Source organism: Siniperca chuatsi, linkage group LG11, assembly GCF_020085105.1.
Source record: "Siniperca chuatsi isolate FFG_IHB_CAS linkage group LG11, ASM2008510v1, whole genome shotgun sequence".
NCBI classification, from domain to species: domain Eukaryota; kingdom Metazoa; phylum Chordata; class Actinopteri; order Centrarchiformes; family Sinipercidae; genus Siniperca; species Siniperca chuatsi.
Window position 1 is genome coordinate 1971839 of NC_058052.1, and position 27346 is coordinate 1999184.

At 40.0% G+C, this 27346-nt stretch overlaps 1 protein-coding gene across 1 annotated transcript in view; it reads right to left on the minus strand.

The window, feature by feature from the left end:
• Positions 1–27346, minus strand: part of ttc27 (tetratricopeptide repeat domain 27) — a 126775-nt gene that overhangs the window by 65902 nt on the left and 33527 nt on the right. The window contains exons 6-9 of the mRNA XM_044214343.1: positions 21349–21507; positions 21055–21194; positions 17632–17744; positions 13590–13656 (exon numbers count right to left, since the gene is read on the minus strand). Coding sequence (XP_044070278.1) covers positions 13590–13656; positions 17632–17744; positions 21055–21194; positions 21349–21507 — 479 coding nt within the window. The remainder of the gene's footprint in view (positions 1–13589; positions 13657–17631; positions 17745–21054; positions 21195–21348; positions 21508–27346) is intronic.

The window sequence follows — 27346 nt, forward strand, 5'->3', positions numbered from 1 at the left end:
TTATTGGGCCAAGTTTCATGTTTCTAGCTTATGGGAATTTGAGCAGAAGCTGCAGACAACAAATAATAATAAACTGGCACAACAGGGTTTGAACGCTTTGAACGCGTTTAAATGCTGAACTGAAGTCGATGAACAGCATTCTCACGTAGGTGTTACTGTTGTACATGCGGGAGAGGGTGGAGTGTTGTGCCGTGGAAATGGCGTACTCCATACAACTGTTCTGGTGGTAGGCGAATTGGAGGGGGTCCAGTGTGGATGGTAGGCAAGTTTTGAAATGAGCCAGGACCAGCCTCTCAAAGCACTTCATGAAGGTGGGGGAGAGTGCAACACGGTGAAAGTCATTAAGGCTCGCTGCAGTGGAGTGTTTTTGCACCAGCACAATGGAGGTGGTTTTAAAGCATGTGGGGACAGCTGCTTCAGTCAGTCAGGATCTCAATGAGCTGCCCAGCACAGGCCCTGAGCACATGTCTGGGGATGCCATCAGGGCCAACAGCCTTACGTGCATTAATCCTGCTCAGTGCAGCAAACACATTGGTGGGGGTGAGCGTGAGGGGCTGGTGGTCTGCAGGGAGCACAGCCTTGATGGCTGCCTCCTGGTTGTCCCTGTCAAAGCGTGGTGCCACTGGTTGGGGCGGTGGTGTTGGTGGGTTTGTAATTTGTGATGGCCTGGATGCCTTGCCACATGTGTCAGGGTCGGAGTTGTTGGTGAAGTGGTCCTCAATCCTTAGCTTGTGGCTGTGCTTGGCCCTCTTGATACCCCTCTTCAGGTTAGCCCTGGATGAACTGTAGGCCAGTGCTTCACCTGATCTGAAAGGAGTGTTGCATACCTCCCTGTTCATCCATGGCTTCTGATTTGGGAATGTTGTAATCTGTTTGAGGGTGGTGACACTGTTGATGTTGGTGTTGATATAATCCAGGACAGAAGAAGTATAAGAGTCAATGTCCTTGTGGGAGTCCAGGGTTGCCTGAGTGGCAAACACACTCCAGTCTGTGTTCAAACTGGTGCTGTAGTACAGAGTCTTCTCCCTCTGGTCATACTTTAACTGTCCTCACTAAAGGTTTCATCAGCCATGTTGGTGTAAACATGGTCCAAGGTCTTGTCTTCTCTAGTGGGGCAGAATGTTGGTGGAATTTCCAGTCTTCAGACTAGAGTGGTTCAAGTCCCGCGCAACAATAAAGGCTGCCTCCTGGTGTGTAGTCTGTTTACTAATGGCAGCATGCAGTTCTTTCATAGCAAGTTTAGCAATAGTATCCAGGGGGGATAAATGCTGCAGTCACAACAGTAGACGTAAACTCTCTGGGCAGATAAAAATGTCTACACTTAACCATGAGATATTCTAGGTTAGCAGAGCAGTGACTGTCGATTGTAGCAGTGTCCGTGCACCAAGCTTTGTTTACATAAATGCACAGTCCCCCACCTCTGATCTTACTGGAGTCATCAACTGTTCTATTCGCCTGTAAGACGTAATCTTTTTGTGAGTGGAGATCTGCAGCTCATCCAATTTGTTCGCCAGAGACTGTACATTGGCGAGGAAAATGCTGGGTAGAGACAGCTGTTGAGGAGTTAGCTTTAGCCTAGCCCTTAGCCATCCTATCTTCTCCCACCTTTGTTTTAGGTCTTGAAGCTGCCTGCTAGCACTTCCAGTCGGCAGAGCCGGGTTGGTAGCCTCTGATGTCTTGGCAATCTCTGTAATGAGCCGGAGATCGCCTATAAAGTTGTCAGAATTGTGAGATCCAATGTCCAAAAGTTCTTCTCGGCTGTATGACAGGTATGCCAGACTGTTCTGTGTGAACAGACTTAAAACAAATAGGCAGATAACTACTAATTCACACAATCTGAAGAGATGCTGAGCCTCGCAAGTCATGTCATACTCACACTCTACTCGTCAGTTTCTCTTCTATTTCTGTTTTTTAAAAATCACTGTTAAGTTACCATCAACGAAACTCAACACTTCCTGTATAGATGTTTCACATTTAAACCTTCCAGTGGCTAAAAGTGCAAAACTCCTCCCGAGCCTGGTATACATTAAATGTGAAAATTCTGCAGTGTTGAGTTTCAACGACTACCTCAAAAGCGAAAAATCTGCAAAGTAGAAACAAATGGAAATAATTAGTGAATAATAACAGTATGTTAGAAAAGAGAAAGGGAATGGTGAATATGACATGACTGTTGTTGTACTAATGGAGTCAGTGTTGTGGAAATGTACATTATGCTGAATTTACCATCTGAGCCATTACAGCAGGTTAAGAGCCTTCAAGCTGCTCAAATGGCACAGTTCCTCCCTCCCTCCCTTTAATTTGAAATATATGCAGAAAATGTTAAGTTTAATTGACAGTAGCTTTGAAGACGGTGTAGTCCCTCATTCGTCCAGGAGTGTTCTATCGTAGAAAAGGTTTCAGTCGTAGTCATCTGGACACTGTTTTCAGAATCAAGACGTTTCGGCTCCCATCCGGAAGTCATTCTCAATATTGAGAAAACAGTGTCCAGATGACTACGACTGAAACCTTTTCTACGATAGTAGCTTTGAAGCAATTGCAAAAAAACAGCAAACTGGAAGCAATTGGAAATAATAAGTAAATAGTATTATTGTTATTAGCAACTGGCCGGAATTTGTTTGCTCTGACCACTATTATTTATGACTAGGTTATTATTTGAATACAAGCTTTTATTTGAGTATTTAAGGTATAAAGTTTTGCAACTAAAATGTGCAATGTGGAAGTGCACTTAAAGATAGATAAAATAGTCCTAATAAATGTAAGACTCATTTGATACTAGTTAAACGGTTTTGAATTTTTATATATCATAATAAAAATATGATACAAGAATGTACTACACAGGAAGAAAGCAGCATTGAGCTGGACTGACCATAGATTTATGGTAAAACACACAACAATTCCAGGTCAAAAAATGAACCTACATAGCTACTTATACTTTCTCTCTGACTATCTTTCAAAACGGACAGGTTCCTTCAGCTCAGTCCTGATTTAGGAGCCAACCATGCTGTAGAGAGGGACAAGACAGACAAACGGACAGATGAGACCTGTGAGGATGCGTGTTTACAGAGTTAAAAGGGATATGCTCTGCAGTAATGCCTAATGGTTTAAGGTGGGATCGCTAAATCCTCAGTTTGACTTCCAGCAGCTGGCGGTGTGATGATCAGTTGTAGCAACCATCCTATTTGCTGACTGAACCCTCTGCACTCAGCAATAAACCCGATGCAGAAGAGTTTGGCAAAGTAGGTTTTTACATAAGTAATTTGCTTTGGTATTTTGGTGCATAACAATAAACATAGAAATAGAAAAGTTTTTTAAAAAAAGTAAAAAACAAGTACTCAAAGTCAAGAAATTTAAATATGAATCAGAAAAACTGACAAATATATGGAAAAGTAATAAAAACAGTAAAAATATGTTTATAGAATGAAAGAGCTGTGCAGTTTGTGCAGGAATGTGCAAAAATTCACAGTATGAAGTATAAGGAATAAGGAATATGTGCAATGTATAAATAGTCCAAAAGATGTGCGTTAATGTAATGCATTGAGACAGATGTGGAGACTGTATGCTAATGTAACGTGTGAGTCTGAGATTGTTTCCCCAGCTTCACATGCTGCCTCCTGTCAGACAGAAAGTCTGTGATCCACCTGCAGGTGGAGTCAGTCCCACTAAGCTGGGAGAGCAGAGCAGGGATGATGGTATTAAAGGCGGAGCTAAAATCCACAAACAGGATCCTGGAATAGGTTCAGGTGTCAGGGTGACGGGTCTGTAGTCATTAAGTCCTGTGGTTCTTGTTTTTTTGGGGGACAAGGATGATGGTGGAGGTCTTGAAGCAGGCAGTACAACTCATTCAGTTTGTTGGCCAGGTGCAAGTCGTTAATGGAGTGCGGGGAGTTTAGGTTTATAGTTGGTGATCCGTCTGAGCCCCCTCCAGACAGAATTAGAGTCATTTGCCGAGGACTGCTGTTGTAGTCTCCGAGTACAGTCTTTTAGCTTTTCTCACCGCCTTCCTAAACCTGTACTTTGACTTTAAACCTGGCCCAGTCCCCACTCCTAAATGTTCTTCCTTTTGCAACCTTAGCTGTCTGAGTTTAGCTGTGAACCAGGGTTTACCCTGGTGCGTGTTGGTACACAGCAGTCCTGACAGAAGCTGATGTAGGACGTCACAGCCTCTGTGAACTCATCCAGTTAGTTGATAGCAGTCCTGAAAACATCAGGACAGGACAGTCTAAGTACGCCCGAAGGTCCTCAATAGCTTCACTGGTCCACTGCTTTGATGTCCTCACAACAGGTTTACAGAGCTTTAATTTCTGCCTGTATGCAGGAATCAGGTGGACCATGATGTGGTCAGAGTGTCCCTGTGCAGCACGGGGGACAGCATGATAGGCATTGCTGACTGTAGTGTAACAATGATCCAAGGTATTCTCCTCTCTGGTGAGGCATTTAATGAACTGTCTGTATTTGGGGAGTTCATGGCTGAGGTTACCTTTGTTAAAGTCCCAGAGGACAATTAGTAAGGAGTCCGGGTTTGTCCGCTTCACACACAGCATCTGGGCAGCGAGCATGTGCTGTGCCTCCTGCACATTGGCCTGCGGTGGAATGTAAACACCGACCAGAATGAATGTGAGGTCATCTTTTATGAGAATGTCCAATAATTCCACAAATGTGGTGAGAAAAGTGGGAAATAAATCTGCTGAAGTTGTTTCCCTAATGTTCATGAGCACCTCTCTGGTGAAAGAGCCCCAGGTACTAGAGCAAAACACTGTATTAATAGACAAAACAAGATAAAAACAACAACGAGGCAGCCATCTGAGGTGCCATCTTCTCTACAACGAGATCTGGAGAGAATCCACAACTGTTTGGTAGTCAGGTTTTCCCTATAGGGGATCACATAACCTGATTCATTTTCATACATATCAACAAGGATAATATAGACAATCCGTTTTGAAATTGAAAAAAATTACTGATTCAGTATGTGGATGAAAAACGTCAAGGAAAGCTCAGGTAATAACTGGCATCAGCACTACCTCCAGATGGTCCTCCAAGAAGGTGACAGAAGTGGTGTATTGATGAAGACAGCTAGACATGTGACAACCATCTAACCAGCCTGCAGATTCCTGGATCTACATGTAGGCTGGGAAGATGCCTGCTCACAGAGCCAGCAGGTTTCCCAACACACGCAGTGACAATACAGCATATGCTGCCAGCTCATTGTTCAAACTGAGCTCACAGCTGGATGGATTTATGATATCAGAAGAAGGCATATGTTTAGGACAATTTTTTTTTTTCAAAACACAATGCAACAGTGATTTACAATGGTTAAAAGGGGGGCAACCACTTATGTAGGTGTGATCAATTAATTATGGCTATCAGAAAAGATAATCATAAATAACTTTAATGAATAAAGTCCTCGGGGCACCACTCTTCTTAAAGAGAAAATACACTAAACTATCAATGTGGAACTCAGATTAACAATTAAATTAATAACTATAACCAGAATTACCATTAACAGCTAGTAGGTTGAAGGATTTGGAGTTCAACATAGAAGAGGTTGGCAAATGAATCACTCTCGTGCAACATTAAAGAAGCCGGCATAATTATACACAAGCATTTATTTAAAAAAAGATAAACAAAGCAAAAACACACCATGAAGTCTAACTCTAAATACTAAACTACAGAATGTAGTATGTAATGTATGTGTGTGTGTGTGTGTGTGTGCGTGTGTGTGTGCGTGTGTGTGTAGGTCTGGGTGTGCGCCAAAAGGAATGTGTGTTTGTTCTGCCTCCTTATGTCTCGTGTGGACGAGCATGAACCCACGTGGTCAGAAACAAAGTAACATGCAGCAGGAGCTTTAAAGTTTTTCTGTTGCGAATTGCGTACATGGCGAAGCCAGGAGGATAGAGTTCAGGTGGGTGTCTGCTGATGAGCAGACAACACTGAGAGGTCGACTGCCATGGGCTGTCCGCCGCAGTGAAGGATTCCAGAGAGACAAAACATTGCTGACCTTTTTACTGACCTAGTGACAACTGGGTCACAGGTCAGACTGGCCTATGCAGCGTTCAGTGGCCCTCAGGATTGTGGGACAAAAGAGAATGCAGTCTCCTAACAATCACCCAAATGAATGAATTAATCTGTGGAGTCCCAACAGAGTTGTTTTAGACTGAATTGCAACATGTACTCTTTCAAAAATGTATTTTATATGTACCAATTTTACTATAAAGTTCTTGCACACCAAGTCTTATGAACAGGTGCATCGGATCAAAAACTGGTAACTAAAAACTTGATGAACGTCTGAGAACCAATACCTCATTCATTCAAGTGAGTAGAAGTGAGTGACAATGTGCAGGATTTTAGTTTTTTTCTTTTGTGCTATTTTAAATACAATCATCCATATTGTTTCCTTCAATGTGAATCAAAGTGGAAATGTTACCTTTAGAAACTCATCATTCATTTACTGCAAGTTCACACAGTCCAGTTACAAGCAGAGGTGGGGCAAAGTTTTGTAAGCCACAACTGAGTCTCTCAAGTCTTGGCTATAAAGTCCCAAGTCAAGACCAATATTTCCCAATTCCAAGTCCTAAACCGTGCGTTTCGAGTCCTCAAAAAGTCATTATGCACCTATTACAAATCTAATGCCCTTTTAATCTGGGGTTTTTTTGTTGACCACAGGAAAGTCTTTACATCCAAATGTGATCATTTAATGATCTGCTGTCTGTGTGCTGATACACCAACCCTTACGCTCACACAATGTGAATGGCTACTGTCAGATTGATTCAAAGTACGTAAGGAAAATGTAAGTAACATTAAGAGTTGATTCGCTGCACACTTAAAACATAATTTTTAGCCATGCTAGCAGCGTCGATCTAGGCATGGCAATGTCAGTCTGTCAGTCCACTACTTTGTCCAGACTGTCTCAACAACTACTGGATGGACTGCCATGAAATTTTGTACATACATTCATGTCTCCCAGAAGAATCCTAATGACTTTGGTGATTCTCTGACATTTTCTCTAGAACCACCATGGTGAACATGGAAAATATTATACCTGCTTAACATCAGCATGTTAGCATTGACATTGTTAGCATATTAGCATGTCGACATTACTGTTTAGCTCAAAGCACTGCTGTGCAGCCTCACAGTCTTGTTAATCTTTCTGTTTGTGGAGGATTTCAAGTCATTCCAAGTTAAAAATCACAAGCAGTAAATTCAAAATGGAGTCAGGTCCTAAAATTAATAACTTTAGTCTTTCATGAGTCAAACTTTGTATAGCAAGGCTTCTGAGTGCACAAACAACCGATTTGTTTACTTGACAAATTTGGGTAATTTTTATCCTGAGAAATATAAGATTCTTGCAGCGTGACTCGCAGAACAAATAAAACAACGTGACCATGAAGCATGACCGAACACCTTCACTGTTTGCCCAAATTAGTTATTGTTGCTACAAAACAGAAATGCAAAAGAACAAAGGGCAAAAATTAACTTTGACTTTATCCTCTCTTTGACTATAATCTAAGAAAACCAACTTTAGTGGCTTACTGAGAAGTTTACAAAGTTGTCTTCAAATATCTCTTCACTGTCATGCCATTTTTGCTTTTAACATGCTGACAGTACTGAAAGTAGTCACTCTGTTAGTTTTAGCAAACAGAGTGAGAAGAGAGCATGCAGCGTGATTCTGTTACTCACCTTTCAATAGTGTATTCAGCTCCACTCACTCTCTTCCACATTATTCTTTTTTCATTAACTGACTTGCGTCTGGCAAAGAGTGGGAGCAGCCAGGCGACACATGGACAAAATATTTTCCTCAGCAGGACAAAAAATAAAACTGCCAAAGAGCGGGGTGCATTATTGACAATGCTTCCTCCAGGAGATAACTGCTATTTCATAGGGGTTAGGTCAGGCATGATCACTCTTCAAGAGTCTTTTATGCCTGTCAACCTTGAGACTGCTATGATGTTATCATTTGAAATACGTCTTTCTGTCAATCTGTGTTCCAGACACCCAAGGTTGAGTTAAAATAACAGTTCTCTCTGAAAATGCCATCAGTGTTTTATATTAACAGCAATGCATTAAGTGTATCCAACTCCAAAAATATAAGCCTCCAAAGATAAGATAATACACAAATAAGTGCTATATTTCTCGACAAGACAAGAAATGCTGAGTAGTAACAACAACAACAAGTTCCCCAGATTAGAAAAGCCAAAATCTGGTTAAGACACCAGCCAGGACCATATGATGTCACCTGGATAAAAACTCAACCATGAAATCCTGACTGTTCTGTGGCTTCATACAAAAGGAGGCATGGAATAAAAACCAAGTTGCAAGCCTAAATGGCAATGAAAGGAGTGGCAGTCAAACACTGTCTACAGGATTACAGGATCTGCAGTAGTATTTGGATCTGTTTTAATGTCTGTTTCTCATGTTGTTTGTACTTCTAATTGAAAATGTAAAATTCCTGCTTCTATTGTCTTGTGTACACATAACCTTGTTCGAGACCTCTGTATCAATACCCACATTTCCAGTGTTTTTCTTAGATTCACATAAATCTGCCGTTGTGCTCACTGACAGCTGCTTCCCCAGTTGGAAAAACAACCGAGCCAATCAGACCTTTGTAGTAGGGATTAAGAATGGGAATGTCATCTGAACAAAAATCTATTCTAAAAAAAAAAAAAAAAAAAAATGGTGAAAGGCAGGGACAAGTTTGACACAGCTGGACAGGCTGTTGACTAGATAGAAATATTTCACTGGCTACTTGAAAAACTTTGACCTGCTGGTTGCAGTAGATAAAAGTTTGTGGTATCACCAAAGACTGTGACCACAAATATCTGTCCAAAACTTCATGGCAATCTACCCAATAGCTGTAAAGAAATTTCACTAAAAAAACGAAAGTGTTAACTCTTGGTGATGTTACAGGAAAGGTCACAGGAGCTCTACAGTCAATAGAATACATCCTGAAGGGGCCACGCATCTCTGTACTAAATGTCATGGCAATCCATTCAAATTTAAGATTATCAAGATATTTATAAGTATATTTATAAGAGCAATGTCAACCAACCTTGCCATTGGCCAACCTAGAGCCACACAGGTAGTGTGGCTAAAAACTAAATTACATCGACCCACTTCCTCAATCAATATCACAAATGTTAACTGCAAGCAACATCTATGTTGTGTCTGTCAAATGAAAATGATGTTGACAGGGCAGGTACATCAGTCACTAATAACTGGTTAGGGCAAAATAACACCCCCTTCCAAACAGAAAATGGCAAGCATGACCCAATGTCAGACTAAATAATGAAGTGAAAACGAAATGTCAGTTCAGTCCGATTATCAGGCCACTGTACACACGGCAATATGCAAAAGAAAAACTTTCCAACACCGTGTATAAAAGTTACAATGAATGCATGGCAATGTAACAATTTTATGCATTACAATGTCGTCTGGGAAACTAGGTGACTAGTAGCAGGTGACTCAAGGTTAGTCATACCAGACCAGGGTGTGTTTTATTGCTAATGAATTCAGCTTTTCTTTTGTACCAGAAGAATGTGATGTTTTTTCTTCCAAGAGTTATATAGTCTTACTTTAATGTGTTATTTAGCAAATAACTTTATACTTGTCTTTCCATAAGACGTGTTGGATTATTACAAATGCTGTATTTTAGGATTAATGAGATTTTCCTCAGTAAAATTAATGCATTAAAATGCTAAAAAAATCAAATATGATACTGAGAACTGCAGTGTGAGCAGTGTGACAGTTTGTGTCCTTTACTGTATTAATACTTCAATGACACACACACCCCCAGACACCACCATGACAGTATGCATGTATGCCTGCAGTCCATATGCCATTAAATAATACCGTGGGCATGAAAATCTCAGGCAACAATGTGGTTCTGCATCTGCATCTCACTTTGTTTGTTTTGTCTCTACTGTATACATCACCTACACTATCAAATATCACAGAACCTACAGCAACCTGCTATTATCATCCAGTCTTTACGTCCCATCAACAGATATGAGGTACATCATTTTACCAGGATGAAAGCAGCAAAATTGGGAAAAGTATTGCCTTAATTGGTAGAAAGATATTCATACATTTATGTTCTAACAGCAAAGAGAATATTCAGCCTGCCTGGGGTACAGATGAAACTATGTAACCAGGAAGCTAACATTTGTTTATATTTTTTAGAGAGACAAAACATTTTTTTATAAGCAACAGAAAGTTTTGGGAAAAGGCAGACCAGTCCCCCAGTAAGCCTTAAGAGAATCACTGCTTTCTTTCTTTTAATTTCCTGTCCGGTCAAATTCCTCTTGCCAAGCGTTCTCATCAGCCAGAACGGATCTAAGCCTCACAGTGCCTTCAGAGAAGACTCACTGGATTGGCCAAGTGAGCTATCCCATTACTGCTCTATGATGTCTCTGGAGTAGGGGAGCGTCTCCAAACAAGCTCATAGCTGTTGAGAAAAGGAGCCTGGCTTGTCTTACAATGTTTAGCAATTTTGGCTTAGGTTTCAAAGTTACAGTGATGGGAAAGAAAAGCGATGACAAAATGACAAAACCCTGCCCCCTCTCATGTGGTGTGTGGGATTATAACTGTGGGGATCAGGAGCGCAATAAGGTAACTTCACTTTCACCTGATCTCGAGGGTAATGGGTTCACACACTGGATGCTGCATCCTCTTTAGGTATCTAACAGATGCTGCAATAACACTGCTTGTCTTCAAGTCTGTTAAAGCACACAGGGTTGTAGGATTATGATGAACAATTTGAACTATTCCACAGAAAACTGATGCCCTCTCCTAAAAAACCTGCATATGGCCTCTGACTCATAAACAAGCTCTGTGAGAATTCAAAGATAAACTTCCCCCAAACATCCTGTGATACTCTCCTTTCAGGTCAAAAACGACCCCCACCAGGACTCAGAGAGGACACCAATAAAAGTTAAGTGACAACGGGGCAATTTATGACCCTCACTAATCCCCCCTCGAGATGATATTTGGACTTCATCCATAAAGGGAACAAGGAACCAACTTTGCAATTCAAAGTCAAATGTACATTAATTGATGCACCATGTTTAATTAATGTTATAGGAAGAATTTGAAGTTTCATTTCAACATGCTGATTTTGATACAAGAACTGAAATAATCCAGAAAGGAGATGTGTGAATGTGAAATGTCACACCTCATTTGTGACTGCTCGGGGGTTGGTTCTTCTTCTGCCTACCTCTCAGAAACAAAAGACATTCCTGTGAAGAATATGGACATAACACTGACCTGTATTGATTTTATTTTAGTTTCTCATTCGCTGTTATAAGTATATGTACGCATATATATAGGAAAATGTGTATGTGTATTAAAAATAACAGATGTAAGATGATTGCCATTCATGACATTTTCCTGGGTTACCAGTCTATTACTCATAAGGATGACATCCTGTTATTCATATAGTACGTGTTTAATTACTTTCAGAAACTGATGAGACCGAGTTTTAACATGGAAGCATTCAATTGGTAATAAAACAATTGATTCTTTAGTACAGGAAAGTAATTAAGACAGAACAGATCTGGGGTGGGACTGTTGTGCCGATGACATCACATCGCCGCCCCCTGGACAGAAGACTACTGAAACAGAGAAAGCCCAAACTCACTCACTCTTGACCCCTGCCCTTTCTTGCATGTGTCTCCTCTGGCTCTGCAGTTCTCTTCAGACCAGAGAATCAACTGAATCCCAAGCCACACAGAACGTGTTGTAGGCCAACATTCAGCATTCTAACATGACAAAGTTAGTAAAGTTAGAACTGTGAGTTTATCAAACTCTGAAAGCCATCGTGGCTACAGCACACCCAGCCAAGTGGGCGCGCAAGATGTGATCCGCCTTCTGAGACCGACTCAAGCTGTGTCGCACCGCAGGACCGACAATGGCAGAAGAAACCCAAGCTCTTGGGAGCTCCACAAAAGGAATCACTGGTTGAACTGCGCATGGGACAGTGCATCCAAACATGCTGAGCTGCCCACACAAGAAAATCGACTGTGCCTCCCCTCCTCCTTTCCAGCGCAACTTGTCCCCTGGCTATCTGAACCACTAGGTGAAAACTTTACGTATCAGTTCCTTGTTTTACCTCTTGCTACCTGATTTCAAGTTTATTCCCCCACAAAGCTAATTTGTGCATTATCTCGACTGATCAAGAGAAACGGCTTAATGTAAAACTGAGCTAAATTTTAACTATATGTTAAATGGTGGAGAATGTTAATTAAATTGCTGCTGCTTCATATTCCCTATTTATTGGTGGAGAATGCAGGCCGAAACACAGATTTCTTACAGCGTCGATCCCTTCAGACATTGTGCTCTGAATGAAATCTCAATGTCCTGACTCGCTGAAACAAAAACTTTTTTTTCTTTAAAGAAATCAATATATACTGTAGATATTTTGTGTTTGTTTTGAGTTTTGTATTTATTTTTTTGGGTTAAAAATTGTTTCCCAATTCCAAGAAAGTCAATTTGTAGCACCCCCTTATATTGGTGTACTCACGTGAATTTTTGATACCAACTGATTATGTTGGTACTGTAATTTGATTGATGCCATATATGTGTGGGGGGCCCTTAAATAGCTTGGTACATCACCTAAATTTTAACAGTCTAACGGGCAGATGTGAGCACACTACAGTATAGGTTTGAATAGCAACTACCCGTTGCTGTGAGTTTTGACAGTCTGGACATTTGTCATCCCCACATCTGGACCCATGAAACTAAGACAGCTAACACTAACTACAGTAGACCCCCTCATTTACATAATTCAGGATGAACACAGCACTGAGTGTGCAGGAGCTGCAGATGACTCAGTAATAGTGCTGGAAAGAGTGTTATGTTGCCTCAGTATATATCGTGTCAGGACATCTAAATATATCAAATGTTTGAGTTTTTCAGGTTTTCAAGTATTAGGCGCTGTGCACCTTTCAGATATCAAGGGTACAGGGCATGCTAACAGCATTTGTCGGTATTGGGTGGAAGTACAAGCAATTTATGCTTTATTATCCTTCCATAATATTAATTTGTAGGCTACATTTAGCTGATTACTTATGAAATCATTAAGTGTTTTAGTCTTTCTACTCTGATAACTGGCTGATTCTACTTATATATTATATTTCCAGTAATTACAAAAATCTAAATATCACTAAATATCAAAATATTTACATCAATACACAAAATAATTATGGATTTATGGTTTTGTTTTTCTCCACTTGTGCACCGCTTTCTTGCAGTTCTCCAGTGGTTTGTGTTTGGATCTAGTCTTCAGTTTGCTGGTGCAACACTATAAAAGGTAGCCTTCAGCTTAGCATTGGTGTTGTTGACTAATCATAGCAGGGGAATGAAAAGTGTTGATGATAAATTATTAACAGCTTCAGAAATAAGATATTTCTTAACAACCACCTTGGATCGCATATGGCAACATCTTTTTTATTTTTATTAGACCGGCTAAATTTCAGGTGCACTAGTGCGACCAATGAAAATGTTTAGTCGCACTTGACAGATTCTTGGTCGCACCGTGGAGTAAATGATAGACACTGGAGATAATATTCAATTATAAATCACAATAAACAATGACTTACAGATGTGAAGGCCAGGAGTTCCTCTTCAGTCAGCTTGTGGACAGGGTTATTCTTCTGGAAGTCAGTGCTGTAAGACAACACTCTTGGTCAACAGTATGTACATTATGAAACAGTATTACAATTATTAAACAAGACTAAGACTCTACAGCCATGTTAGCAGCTCTGAGAGGCTGTACTTAAGCACAATGGTGCTCCCTCTGAAACCCACGGGGGCATATACACTCCCAAATATGTTGTCTTTAGAGCGTCATTACTCCTCAATGTCTCCTCCAGACATGCTGTTTTTTTCCTGTTAAACTACAGAAATTAAGCTAACCGGGGAGCCCCTGTTTGTGCATGTGAGTAATTTACTTCCGCTAGTAAAACTAATATGAAAAGTTGTAAAAAAAAATAATAATAATAATAAAAAAAAACGTAGATAATCTCACCCTCTGCCCAGCGCTTTGCTCATTCTTTGTGTATTTCGATCAGTTCTCATCCACCATCTTTGTTTGTGATGTAAGAGTCAGATGTCTGAATTGGACACTATTGGCTACAGTGGATGACGTCACAGCCAATCAGAATGTCTGATTCAGAGGCTTGGCTGCGTGGTGTGTGTCGTAACACAGGAGCAAAGCAGGGGGGAAACGTTTGTACAGAAACAAAGATACAGACAGATACAAAGACGTGGCAAAAAAGACATTTACTGCAGCTGATGTGTTGGAGCTTATTTGTCAAGGAGATGTCGAAGAAACGAGACAATGACGACTCTGCACCGAGTCATGCTATTCAGAGGATGAGAGGAATTTCGCCGATCTATAAATCCTTACGAGGACAAGTAAGTAATGCTATATGAAATAAATACATTGTGATGTATTATGTAGGCTACAGAGTAGGGAAATGTGTTTTTCGATTGCAGCTTTTGCGCACTAGGAAATCATTTGCGCTGTAAGATAGCCAGACCTACTGTATCTGATTTGTGTGTGTTTTTTCCCTGTAAGCAATACTAATCATTATAGCATGGTAAAGTAAATGTATAGTATATAAAATAAACTATTATGACTATTACTGTAGAATAGTCATAGTGGGTATAAGTCATTTTATACTTATATCCACTTCGTACTTAATTTATCTTGCCTGTATTATAGTGTATTATATTTGATTTGCTTAGAACTTCTATTCCTGTGTGCACTGACGTGACAGTGAGCAGCTGTAACAAAAGAGTTTCTCCTCAGGGATCAATAAAGTATTTATGATTCTGATCCTGAATAGTATAGGGTGGATGCAAATAGTGTAATAATGTGAAATAAACCAAATACTACTGTAAACTATTTTACAGTATATAGATCAGTAGTCATTTCAATCCCTCCAGAAGGTGTGTTTTGATCGGGGGGAGAAGGGTTAGGCCACTGAGGAAGTGTGTGTTGAACAAGGCTTTGAATAATTATTATTACCCAGTGACAAGGTGGGCCACTAACAGAGTGGAAGGAGGAGGGGGAGGAGAGGAAGGCCGTCTCGCCCTGACCAACCACAAATATCTCCTCCAGGACCAGGAAGAATACCCCATTCTGGTGAAAGGTATGCCAGATGCCCCTGTGAGTGATCGTGGACAGGAACTGCCATGATGCATATCATATTTAGGGATATGCATTGGCAGGGAGAACAATGACATTTCCTGGCCAAAAACAGCCATGGACACTGTTTAGCAGGTATAATATTTATAATGTTCACCATCTAGTTTAGCATAAATGTTTACCTCACGATGGTCCTAGCGGAAAAGTCAGGGGATCAGCAAAGTCATTAGGATACATTTCTCGAGGCAACATGAATGAATGTCAAAATTTTAACAAACAAAATTTGGTGCCAATCCATTTAGTAGTTGTTGAGATATTACAATGAATAAGTGAACATTTTGACCTTCTGGTGGCGCTAGATGAAAAGTCAGAGGCTCACCAAAATCAGTAGAATTTATCCAAGAGGGGCCTTGACGAAGTACACATGTGCCAACGTGCATGCTGCTTGTTACTGTGTCGTTGTCTTACTTTTTCTAACTTTTAGCTTTCCTTTTTCTTTAAATTTTGAGTAACTTTTGTGTAAGTATAATTTAAACTACGCTCTTTACGATAATAACAGGGTAATCATATCCTGGGATGTGCTCTCATTAATACAAGACGCGCTGACAATGAAGAGGCAATTCAAATTCTTGAAAACAAACTGACATCACTTACATCAGACACAAACTGGAACACCCTGTCTACACTATACACATTTCAGTCACATTTTTCAGTCATCCATCTGATTGAAGAATTATGCTCCCATTTTAACTAATGCAACTGTTCACTCCAACTTCATTGGTGCTCTATGTGCGTAACTGCTATCCAAAGTGTCTTTTTATGTATTTTACATTTATATGCACAGGTACCCGATTGTGTATTTGTGTTATGTCCAACAGTGCAGGGCAGTACAGTAGCTGAATGGATCTAGTAACAGTAATTCGTCCAGCAATGCATGTTCCATGTCCACTGATAACTTTCCCTTTGTTCTGACAATAGAAATGCCATTATCAGTATATGAGCATATGTCTTCAATTTACCTCACAGTTCCATTCAAGCCTACACTATGTATCAACAAGGTGATGATAAATATCAGGGTAAGTCACCATAGGAGAGAGAATATATTTTCAAGGCTTTTTTTATGGATCCAGTAATGCCAATGGAGTAATTGTTTACATTTTGCATAAGTCTGGTTTGTTCACCCTCTGGAAGGCTCAAGAGGTACAAGACAGCAATTTCTGATAATGTCTTAGAGCAGCATGCAGCTGTGCAGATCTAACATTAATTTAGACAGACCTGCTGCTCATCAATCATCTCTTAGAAATCTCACTGACTGCTCCATTGACCTTCACTTGACCCTTCCATTCCCAGCAGCTGCATGGGAATTAATCACTGACTTTCAGTGAAGCTAAATGGTTTTATATTATGTTGAATATCTTATCTTATATCTATATGCACCCTTTGTCTGGATGACACCACCACTACAGATAAGTTCACAATTTACAGTAGGTAAGCCATAAATCCAGAGGGAAACCACACGTCAGAAAGTGAGAAATGAAACAAAGCAAAACATTGAGGCAAACTAAAGAGTGCTAGCTTGACAGAAGGGGTCCAACGGGACTCCCGTTAACCCCCCTTGCCAGAGATACCAACAGTGCAGGTTTTGACTTTTTGTTAGCGCATCTACAACACCAGATAGATGTATCGTATGGGAAATGGACTGTACTTGTAATGTGCCTTTCTAGTCTTCCGACCACTCAAAGCACCTCACATTACATATCACATTCACCCCATTCATACACTGATGGTAGGTGTCAACTGCTCATCAGTCCAAAGAAACTAACACACACACACACACACACACACACACACACACACACACACCCACCCCCAAAGGCACACAGATGTACTTTTTATATAGACCAACAGCAGATGTAGCTTTACTTCTACTCCTGGTGCTAATATGTCTTGCAACACTAAAATTTTACAAAGCTTTTGTGTACAGGTGAGGCTCCCAGACACACTGATTTTTTGTTCTAACAAGTTATTATAACAAAAAGGAAACAAAGAATAAACAAATAGGAAATAAAATATGACCAACTGTGTAACAACGTTAAGTTTGTCCAAATAAATATATCTCCAGGTAATGGATATGTGTCATGACCATGTTAAAAAGGGCTTTGCTAAATCAGAGTGACATTGAATTTAGCTTAGGCAGATTGAACTGAGTGGTTCTAAATTGAGGTGCAGGATGGTTTGAAATGATTTCAGTCTTTGGAGGCAATCTCTCCTTATGTAACATAAACGTATAACCCTCAAGTTTTTGTAAGACCATCCAAAATTTTCTGAAGTTCAGGTTACACAACTGGTAGATTGGCACAATATACAAGTACTCTCCTTGTGAAGAGCACATACAGCCTTTATTGTCACAATGTTTTTAATCACAAACGTGTTTTAAACTCAACAGAGTGCTGCAGAAACAGTGCTGAGCTCTGAGGTAGAGGACTTACCAGATGCCCAGGATGACGGCCTGCTCCTCTGCACTGAGGTCAGGCAGCTCATACTGATCTGGCTCTGCTAAACTGATCTTATCCAGCACGGTGTCATCAGCCAGACTGTAGTCCTGTAAGCATGGAAACACACATGGAGTCAGATGTGTACACACATGCTGCAGCCATAAACCATGGCACATGAAAACAACTAAGAGCAGCCAAGCGAGCCATCATGCTTTTTTGGATTAAGCATTACATATTTGAGAAATTGCTTGCAGCCACAACCTTTAAAAGAAAAAATACTACTGTGAGACATACAACTTCAAGATTGAATCCCTCGTGCATGCTGCTACTTAGATAAAATGAGCCATCCACTAACTTACACTGATATGCTAACTGCAGGCAGCCAGTTTAAAGAACCACTAGGTACATATTTGGTTGTAATTTACAGTAACAAATATGCAAGCAAATGCAGGTGACTATTTTACCTAAAGATACATGTCAGTTTTAATACTCTCTATGTCCTGATCCCCAGGAAGTTAACACAAGTTAAGAGAATAAATACAGTACACAGTTACACTGAAAAGTAATTTCAGACACCTCAGAGATATGACCACACTGCAAACACTATGCAAACTGACACTCTTTTAGAACAACTTTTTAAGATGAAAATGAATGGTGGGCTCATTCATTGGATTAGAAGCATTCTAACGGACCACCCTCAGAGAGTTTTGATGAACGGGATCTACTCAAACAAGCTTGTTTTAAAACACTGGGGCACCACAAAGCTGTGTGCTGTCACCACTGCTGTTCTACATTTATTCAAATGAAATGACTGCCCACAGCAGTAATGGGAAGCTGTTCAAATTCAAATGTGCTGGTGATATGGCCCTTGTTGGTCTTCTGAGGTGTCCCTCTGCTGATGATGCTGGATATTACAAGTAATTTTTCCCTGTTGTACATTCTAGGCAGCAGAAAAGGCTGATCTCAATAACCTGGATGTGGGCGAGATCATCTCTAACTTACTTAAGATGGACAGATATCTCCCAAGTCAATCAGACCGTACCAACAGGTGCTCCATCTGTAGAGAGCCATGTTTAGACTAGATCATTTCTTAATCAAATCTTCATAATATGACAATTTTATGCCAGCCCGTTATCCCTCCTACCATTAAAGATTAGTTTCTCTAGTCAAGTCACAACATGGATATATTTTCAATCATACAGTGATGTTGCTAGGTACACGTCCTGTGTCTGACGCATTAAAATCCGAAAGGATGCAGTAAACTCACTATCGACACGTCCAGGGGACGCAAATTATTTTTTCTCTGATAATGCTACATTGTGAACAAATCTGTGTTGAAATCACAGAAATAAACAAAAGAAACCTCGCTGTCCAAAAAATTTACGCTGCAGCCTCTCACCTCTGTGTCGGAGCTGAGTGCGCACACACACACACACACAATTTTAGATATAGATATTTTAATCTGCTCTGTCCGCAGTCTGATCCACCGGCACTATGTTAACAGCGCGCTAGCACGGCTAATAGTGAATTGTTACAAACAAGCTAAAACAAAAGCTGTCTGCATGTAGTCTAACTGTTTAACTTAGTTTGTCATGTATCTTAAAATTTGGCAATTTTTTGTAAACTTACTGCTGGCTGAGACAAACCAGCCCTCCTACCAGCGGTACCTGCAGGCAGTGAATCACAGCGGCAGCAGAGGGAGGAGGACACAGGACAGGAGGAGGGACTGATACTGACTGATGTTTGAGTTCTTTCTAAACTTCACTCAGTATTTTTTAATGTCAGGAATATGATTTATTGTATTGACATTCTAGATTTGTTTCCAGTGAGATATTACGGAGTTTATATAGTCACTTTGCTGTGGTGAACTTTACTATTTCTGCTCTAGAAACAACATTCAGTTATATTTTAAATAGTCAATTCTAATCCTGTTCTGAATTTATTCTTTTATAAAAAATAATTATATAATTTTTTTAAAAAGCAATTATTTAGTAATGAAAAAGAACCGATAAGTATAGATAAGAGTAGCAGTATTGATAAAATCCTAACGATGCCCATCCCTAAACACGAGTTTAATGCTACAATTTGTCAAAAACACAAATTTTACCACCTGTGGGTCCCGGGGACTCACTACAATGAAAACCTATCAACAGCACTGCATGCACCATCAAATACAATACCTCCAGCATCCAAGAAATAGCAGATCATAAAATAGTGATTTCAATCCTAATAGTTATTTTGAAGAATCATTGTAAACAGTCTGACAACAGCAGTTTGTAGGCCCCCTTACCTGCCATATAACACCTTCTCTAAAGTGTTTAGATACTCTTAAATAACTTTATTTGATTCATCAATCAAGTGGCAAATATATCTGAGAAATTCAGTAATCATCCACCCTCTTAATAAAGTAAAATGTGTTTAGCTCATCTGGTAACAAGATTTTATTGTCTTTGTGATCAGCACATCATCAACACATCTGCATGATGTCCCCGATGACGTACAGTATATTCTTCAGGTTGATGTGGTTCTCCAGGGAGGCGGCATCTTTGAACACGAGCCAGTCTGTGCACTCAAAACAGTCCTGTAGAGCTGCTTCATCTGTCCACACGTTAACTGTTTTTACTGATGGTTTGACCCTTTTTATCAGCTGGGCGTAAGTAGGCAGGAGATACAGGGAAATATGGAACACGCTCCACTCATCAAGTGCGATAGCTTCATCTGGGATGTTGCCATGGTTATACTACTGTGTAACTGACAGTACTGAGTCAGTTTACTTTGTGACTCTTCTCTACTTGGGATACTGTTACGCTACGTTTTAGCATTTACAATTATCTCCTAATTGCTACTTGTGGCCAAAGTGGCCGCTGTTCAGCAAGTAAGGTTTTTACATTCACATATAATGGGTAAGTGGCAAATAGTGTAGCAGGTTAGGCAAATCTGTGGTCTAAATGTGTCTAAATATACTGTCCATAAGTGAGGTAGGTTTTATTAACAGTCAGTCAACTGAACAATAAAATGTTCAAAGTGGTAAATGAGGCATCAAAAAGCACCAAGCTGGATTCAGAATCAGGATTATTGCCAAATAGGTTTTCAAATACCAGGAATTTGCCTTTGTATTTTGGTGCATAACGAAAAACACGTACTGCGAAAATCAATCATTTAAAATAAAGCTGTACAGTGTTTGAGAATTCCATCCTCTTCGTTTTTAAACACTGTACAGCTCTTTTCATTTTAACATATATTTCATGTTTTGTATATAATTTTTCTTTTTTATTTCTATTTAATATTTATGATTCTTGACTTTTGCAGTACTTGTTTTTTATTATGCACCAAAATAAAGTAAATTCCTTGTATGTGCAAACCTACTTGGCACTAAACCTGTTTCTGATTCTGAAACAAGACAACAGAAGCTCGTACCTTGGGCAAGCTAGGCTGAGGTGTGGGGGTGGGACTGGCCTCATCATCCATCTGGCCAGGCTGACCATGCTTTCTCTTGACCTCAAGGATTAGCTGAGCCAAGTACTTTTGTTGGAAACGGGTCCGTTTGCCAAGAGCACCTTGATTGAGCAGATATAATCAGTTGTTACATTTAATCCAGGTTTGATCAATATGGGTTTAGGATCATTAACAGGTATGAGAGCCTCCTCTTATGCATTTTCAATAAGTGACTCAATTATCCTCCAACACCAGATGCTGCAGTACTTTACATACCAGTCATATTGATATTCAGCCCTGAGATCTCCTGGGCCTTCTTGATGTGTTCCTTGGCTGGCTGGTACTCATAGTAGGTCAGACTAGTGTAGACACACTCCAGGTGGAACTGGATAGCCAGGTTACTGTGTTCCGACAACAGAGACTGGCATTTCAGCACTGTGAATGAGGACAGAAGAACTCAAATTTTTTCATCACTACCCACAATCCAGTCTCTAGAAGGCCATTTTTTCTGAGAGATGAAAAAAAACAAAAAAAACAGAGCAACGTGCGGATGGTCAACAACCTTGTTATCCCAGTTAACCACGGCTACGTTTTTCATTGTCATCAGTATGAAAAAGCCAGTCACATTACTCCTGCTTTTCACCTTTCAGCTCTATTTATTGTTACGTGAAATGCCCTAGACTGTGGAGAAACATGGATTCAATGTGATTATACCTTTATATTTCTGAAGGGGCAATATCAAGCTTAGATTTCAAGTTTACCACTCAACACCATCTTTGCCAGTTACTGAAGCCAAAAAATCCTGTGTGTGTGAGACAGGATATGACACAGCGTGTTCCCAAACATACTTCTCCACAATATATTCTGACTGGTATAATGGGCCAAATTCATAATTGCTTCATTGTTTTTTTTCTTTGAAAAATTGTTTAAGGATAAGGATAGCTTGGTACCTAAACAGTGTGTATGAAGTCACACAATGTGGTTCTGTTGGGATCCTGTGCTTGATTTCCACATAGAGCTAGTGTGGAAATTGTAAAACCCCTGTTAAACCTATGCAGATTCGTGAGACCCATAGGTGTTGGAACATTGGTTCTCATGCAAGAACCACTTGTACAACTTTGTTCTTAAGTTGCATGTAGTGATTTAAGAGAATTTGTGGCATTCACCAATTTTCTCGTACTTAAAATTCTCTCTTAAGTACAAACAAAATGCCTTAATCTGAATGAATTGGAATTTAAATATACCAAAATCAACTAAAATACAATATATAACTAAAACAAAATAAAAATTCTGTTCACCATATCATCATCACAGCTGCCAATTAACTGAGACATCATTTATCGTTAAATTTTTTCATTGTCGTATTTCGGCACAGCAACTTATACAGGTCAGTAGTTGAAAAATCCTCTCACTCCAACAGCTGCCTCGGGGTCAATATGCAGGTCGCTGTCCAGTATCAACCTCTGTTGCACCAACAGTGTGACATCACCTACTGTAGGCTATAATATTCTCTCGTCTAATATCTCCATGACTGACGTCCCCTTGACCACCTGTCATAATAGTCATGGACCGCTTTCCTTTTGAAGAACTTTATCTTACTTCATGTCAACCCGACGCCATCACTGGGTCAAAATTTGCATTTATGATTAAATACTGGCAGAACTACTGACATTTCCCTCAGCCTCAGCTGTACTGGACTCTTGTATTTAGTACTAACTAGCAAATGTAAGCATGCTAACACGCTATACTAAGTGTCAGGTTATGCTCGACGCCCCGTGAAATCGGGACGCAATATTGTTTAAATATGGGGATAACTGCATACATTTTCAGACAGTCTCTCCTGGAAGTTATTCATAGTGTTGAACGTTGTTGTTCACATGAGAAGTGACAGAAATAGTTGTGTAACAAATGAAAAAGAGCTAGAGAGAGAAGTTCAAACCCAGTTTAGCTGCACAGTTGGCAAATCACAGCATGAAGTTGGTGTGAATATCGGATTGTTAGTTTTGGAAAGCTACTGAAATTGTGCGACACTGCCCCCCCAATCCGATGTCGGAAAGGTGTGGGGGGTTTCCAAAGCTATTCGACAAGCAGTTCTGACAGGGTATAGTGGCGCCTTAAGTCTTGCTCTTCCTTTTAGTTAAATGCAGACTTAACTGTCGTCTAGCTGCAGGTTGTTACCTTGGCTAAAGAGTCTGGTTATAATAAGTAACACTAAGAATTTAAACAGGTAGCATTTTGTAGTTTCCAGCTGCCATTTCATGACCTTTTCATTTAAAAGTTGTCCCAACCATTCTTAAATTTTGTTCTTACATGGACTATTTATCTTAAAACATAGCTGTAGTTGCATGGGACCGGTCAAGTCAACTTGACAGACAACCGGAAACATCATTGAATGATGTCTGACTGGATTTGATTTAAAGGGTTAAGCCAAAATTGTTTGTGGAAATCGACTGGATCAGAAGATTTTGACTATGGCAACGGCTGTGCCTCCTTCAAACTACGCTAGCTACATTCTTGTTTTTCATCTCTTTTTTCATTTTTCAGCTTTATTGCTGAAACACATATAACCTATGACAGTAATACATAATCACTAAAGAGACTAAAGAGCAGCAGACCTTGAGCCAGACAACCGGACCAGACAGGCACCATGGCGGCTGCTGTGATCGCCCAGGAGGAGAGGAAAAAGAGCCAGGACAGGAGCCATGCTGGCCCAGCTTGCATTCAAGGCAGCTCCTGGTTAATGTCTGGTCGAAATTGCCAAGCAACGGAAATCAGCGACTGTTGTGCCGACATCTTTACAGAGACCTGCTCCATAAACATCCTGGATGAAGCACTCGACAGGCGGACAGAGCGCAAGACTACGGCAAGATGAAAGGAGGAGGACTGTGCTTGCATCGATGATGCTTGGTGCTCAAACGCAGGCAAAATGGACGGACACTGTCTCACAAATGTCAAACTTTTCATGTGAAGATGGAAACCATATCATCATCACTAACGATATATATTGTTAGATTTTCTTTTATTCTCTTCGCTCTTTATTATTTATTAATTTCACTGTTTTTGGGCATCTACCTAGTTCTGTACCGTTTCTCTTAGAAACTTCGTTTCAACTTCTAAACAGACATCTTTTTCATGAGATTTATGCTATTACTTTATTCTTTATTCTAACATGTTTCAGTGATTTTATATAATTTTATATAAAATATTAATATAAAGTATTAAAATTTATAATGGGAAGTCTTTGGGAGCAATGTTTGAAAGCTGAAATCTCATCAACTACAAATGCTAAAGCATTCATACTTTATGAACAGCTGCCCCATGTGGAAATTTAGAAGTCCGTCACTCTATATTTATACGGACAAAAACACCCCGGTCTGGCACACTTCATATCATTGCCTCAACTTGTGAGAAGGTGTGTGGAACCCATGTCTCTCCAACGGCCCAGTCAGTAAGTCACCACTTCTGGGGATACAACGGTTGAGGGTTAAAATTCTCATGCTGGCAAGTCATGCTTGCCAACAATGTGGCAATTCATGCATGTTGTGTGTTTTCAAGTGCTCATGATTAAATACGAGTCCTGCGCACTTTATTATTGTTAATGTTTGTTTTATTTGGATTGATTTTTGAACAGTCTTCTGAATAGCCAAGTGGTTTAAGATCTTGCCACTTAAGATCAGTGCCCCTTTCAGATCCAGAGGTTGGGGATTCAAATCCAGGAGCTGGCAATAGGTTGTTAATTAAACTTAGATTATCTCTTACTTTAAAACACTTTGCGCACACAGTGTACATCCTCACATTCTGGAAAACCTCCTGCCACTAATAATGCTCAAATTTCTGGTCAGCAAGGTTCTGGGTTCGATACCACCTCAGGGCAGTCTTTCATTTATTATTGCAATTAAAATTGTTTTACACTGTATGTTTATCGTGTACCATCATTCAATGCAACTCCCTCACTCTTTAATATTATTAATTAGCATTTAGATTGATATGCATGTAAAAAAAATAGTCATCTTATGCTGTCTGCTAACGGTTTGTATCAATAGTAGAGTGGTTTAAGATATTGCCGCTTGTGTGCCCCTGTCAGATTCCAAGGCTGTGAGTTTGAATTCTGCTAAGGGCATAGTAACCAAATTCATTAAAGTTGTACAGATGCCACTGCTGAACAAGTCACATTGGTTCTATGGATGGAAATGTTGGTCAGTCGGTTCACCACTTTGGTCCAGCATGAAATGTACTACTGGATGGATTTCCATCAAATTTGGTACACACATTCATGTCCCCCTCTGGATGAATTGTAATCACTTTGGTGATTCCTTAAAAGGGAGCTCCACTAATTTTACACATCTAAATGTGTTTACAGGTGTTGGGAAGAACTACTGCATATTTGAAAAAAAGAAGGAGCTGTGTAAAGTCTGACAGATTGCCTCAAGTGATGTTACTTGAGTCAGCTTCGGTTGGGACTGAAGACTGCAAGTTTGAAAATTAAAAAAATCTGGGGCTGTGGAGTTAGAAAGAAGTGAGCTTAACTCTGTAGCCCACTCCTCTTCTCTGCTTGAGGCTAGTGGCTCAAGGCTACATTGGCTGCTACTAGCATAAGACACCCTAATCTCTACCAACTGTCTGCAGTCGAGTTGCAGCGTGGGTAATGTAGGTTTTGACAAAGAAGACGAATGTGTGAAATGAAAAAGATGATATCTCTGGTTCTGCTGTATCTATTTATTATATATAATACTATTTACTATATAAATATATATATATCTCCATCTTGGGTGCGACAATGTTATGTAAAATTAATGACAAAATTAATATCATTCACTCTTTCCCATGAAAAGACCATAAACTACAGTCTTGTGCCTCTCTCTCCCCAACCTCTCTCTCTCTCTCTCCCTAACCTCTCCCTCTCCCCCCTCCCTCCTCCCTCTCCCCCACACAGTGTGGCTCCAGTGCACTGTAGTTTATTCTGACTCAATTTCAAAGTAAAACTAAAGTATGAAGTTGCTCTAAAATTTGACACAGGCATATCTGCCTTCAGGTTTTCGCTTTTACATTCAACCCCTCAACAGTACCAGGAACAGGGCAGGAATTTCACCGGAGGCCACGACGGCCATGGCCGTCATTCCCCCTCTGTCTGGCCTTGATGCCCTCCTGAAAATCGAATGCCCATTGGCCACTGTGGCCTTGGTGCCCTGCTCTCTGCCTGTTTTATTTTTTCTTTCCCTCCCCTGCCTCTCTGCCCTCTCCTGTCAAATCCGCCCGGGCAACGGAACGTTAGTACATGTACTTGATTGTAACAGTAATACAATAAACACGTGTGGTGTGACCAATAAAAATGCAAGTGTGAAAGAACTCTCGTTTTGAAACCATATATCCTGCCTGATTGTTGAGAGTTGCACTGTACCAGAGATGAGAAGGAAGAGAGATGGCTCACTCTTTAGATACTTCCATCATCAGCTCCGGAAAAAACTATGTGTTTAATTCAGAATGTTGATTAATATTGATTAAATGTTATTAATGTTATTGTTATTGACTATTTCTCCATAGGGAACAATCCCATACCTCATCGGACTGCATCCAGAAGACGTTAAAACTTGTTTTAAAAATGCCTTCATCAATAACATTTTGAATTGAACACATCGTTTTTTTCTGGAGCTGATGATGGAAGTAGCTAATGAGTGAACCAGCTCTCTTCCTTCTAATTTTGGTTGAGAGTTGCACATATGCATTGTGTTTATATTTCTCTAGAAGTGCTACACTGTTTATTAAAAAGGCCTTCATGCTTTTAGAAATGGATTAGTCTATTTAAGTGAATCAAAATCACAGTTTTTAAACTTATGGCCTTGATGCCTTGGCATGTGGCCTTTGTGCCCTCAAAAATATTGCCCCGCTGCAGGCGAAGTGTCCTTGTACCTAAAATTACAAAATTCCAGGCCTGACCAGGAACAAAACATTGGAGATAATCCATGAAAAAGACCATAGATGCTGTAACAAAGAGTGTCCCTTCGGGGATCAATGAAGTATTTCTCATTCTGATTCTGATAACTCATGGAACTCATTAGCAGATATAAACCTCTTTTTGAACAGGAGTTTACAAGTTTTTTAGCTTTGCTAGCAGCATGGCTGTAGGTTTGGCATTCGTTCGGTCCACCACTTTGCATCAGACTGAAAGAGCTTGACTATTGAATGGATTGTCATGAAATTTTGGATAGATATCCATAGTGCCCAGAGGATGAATTTTAATAACTTTGCTGATCCCATGACCTTTCAACTAGCACCA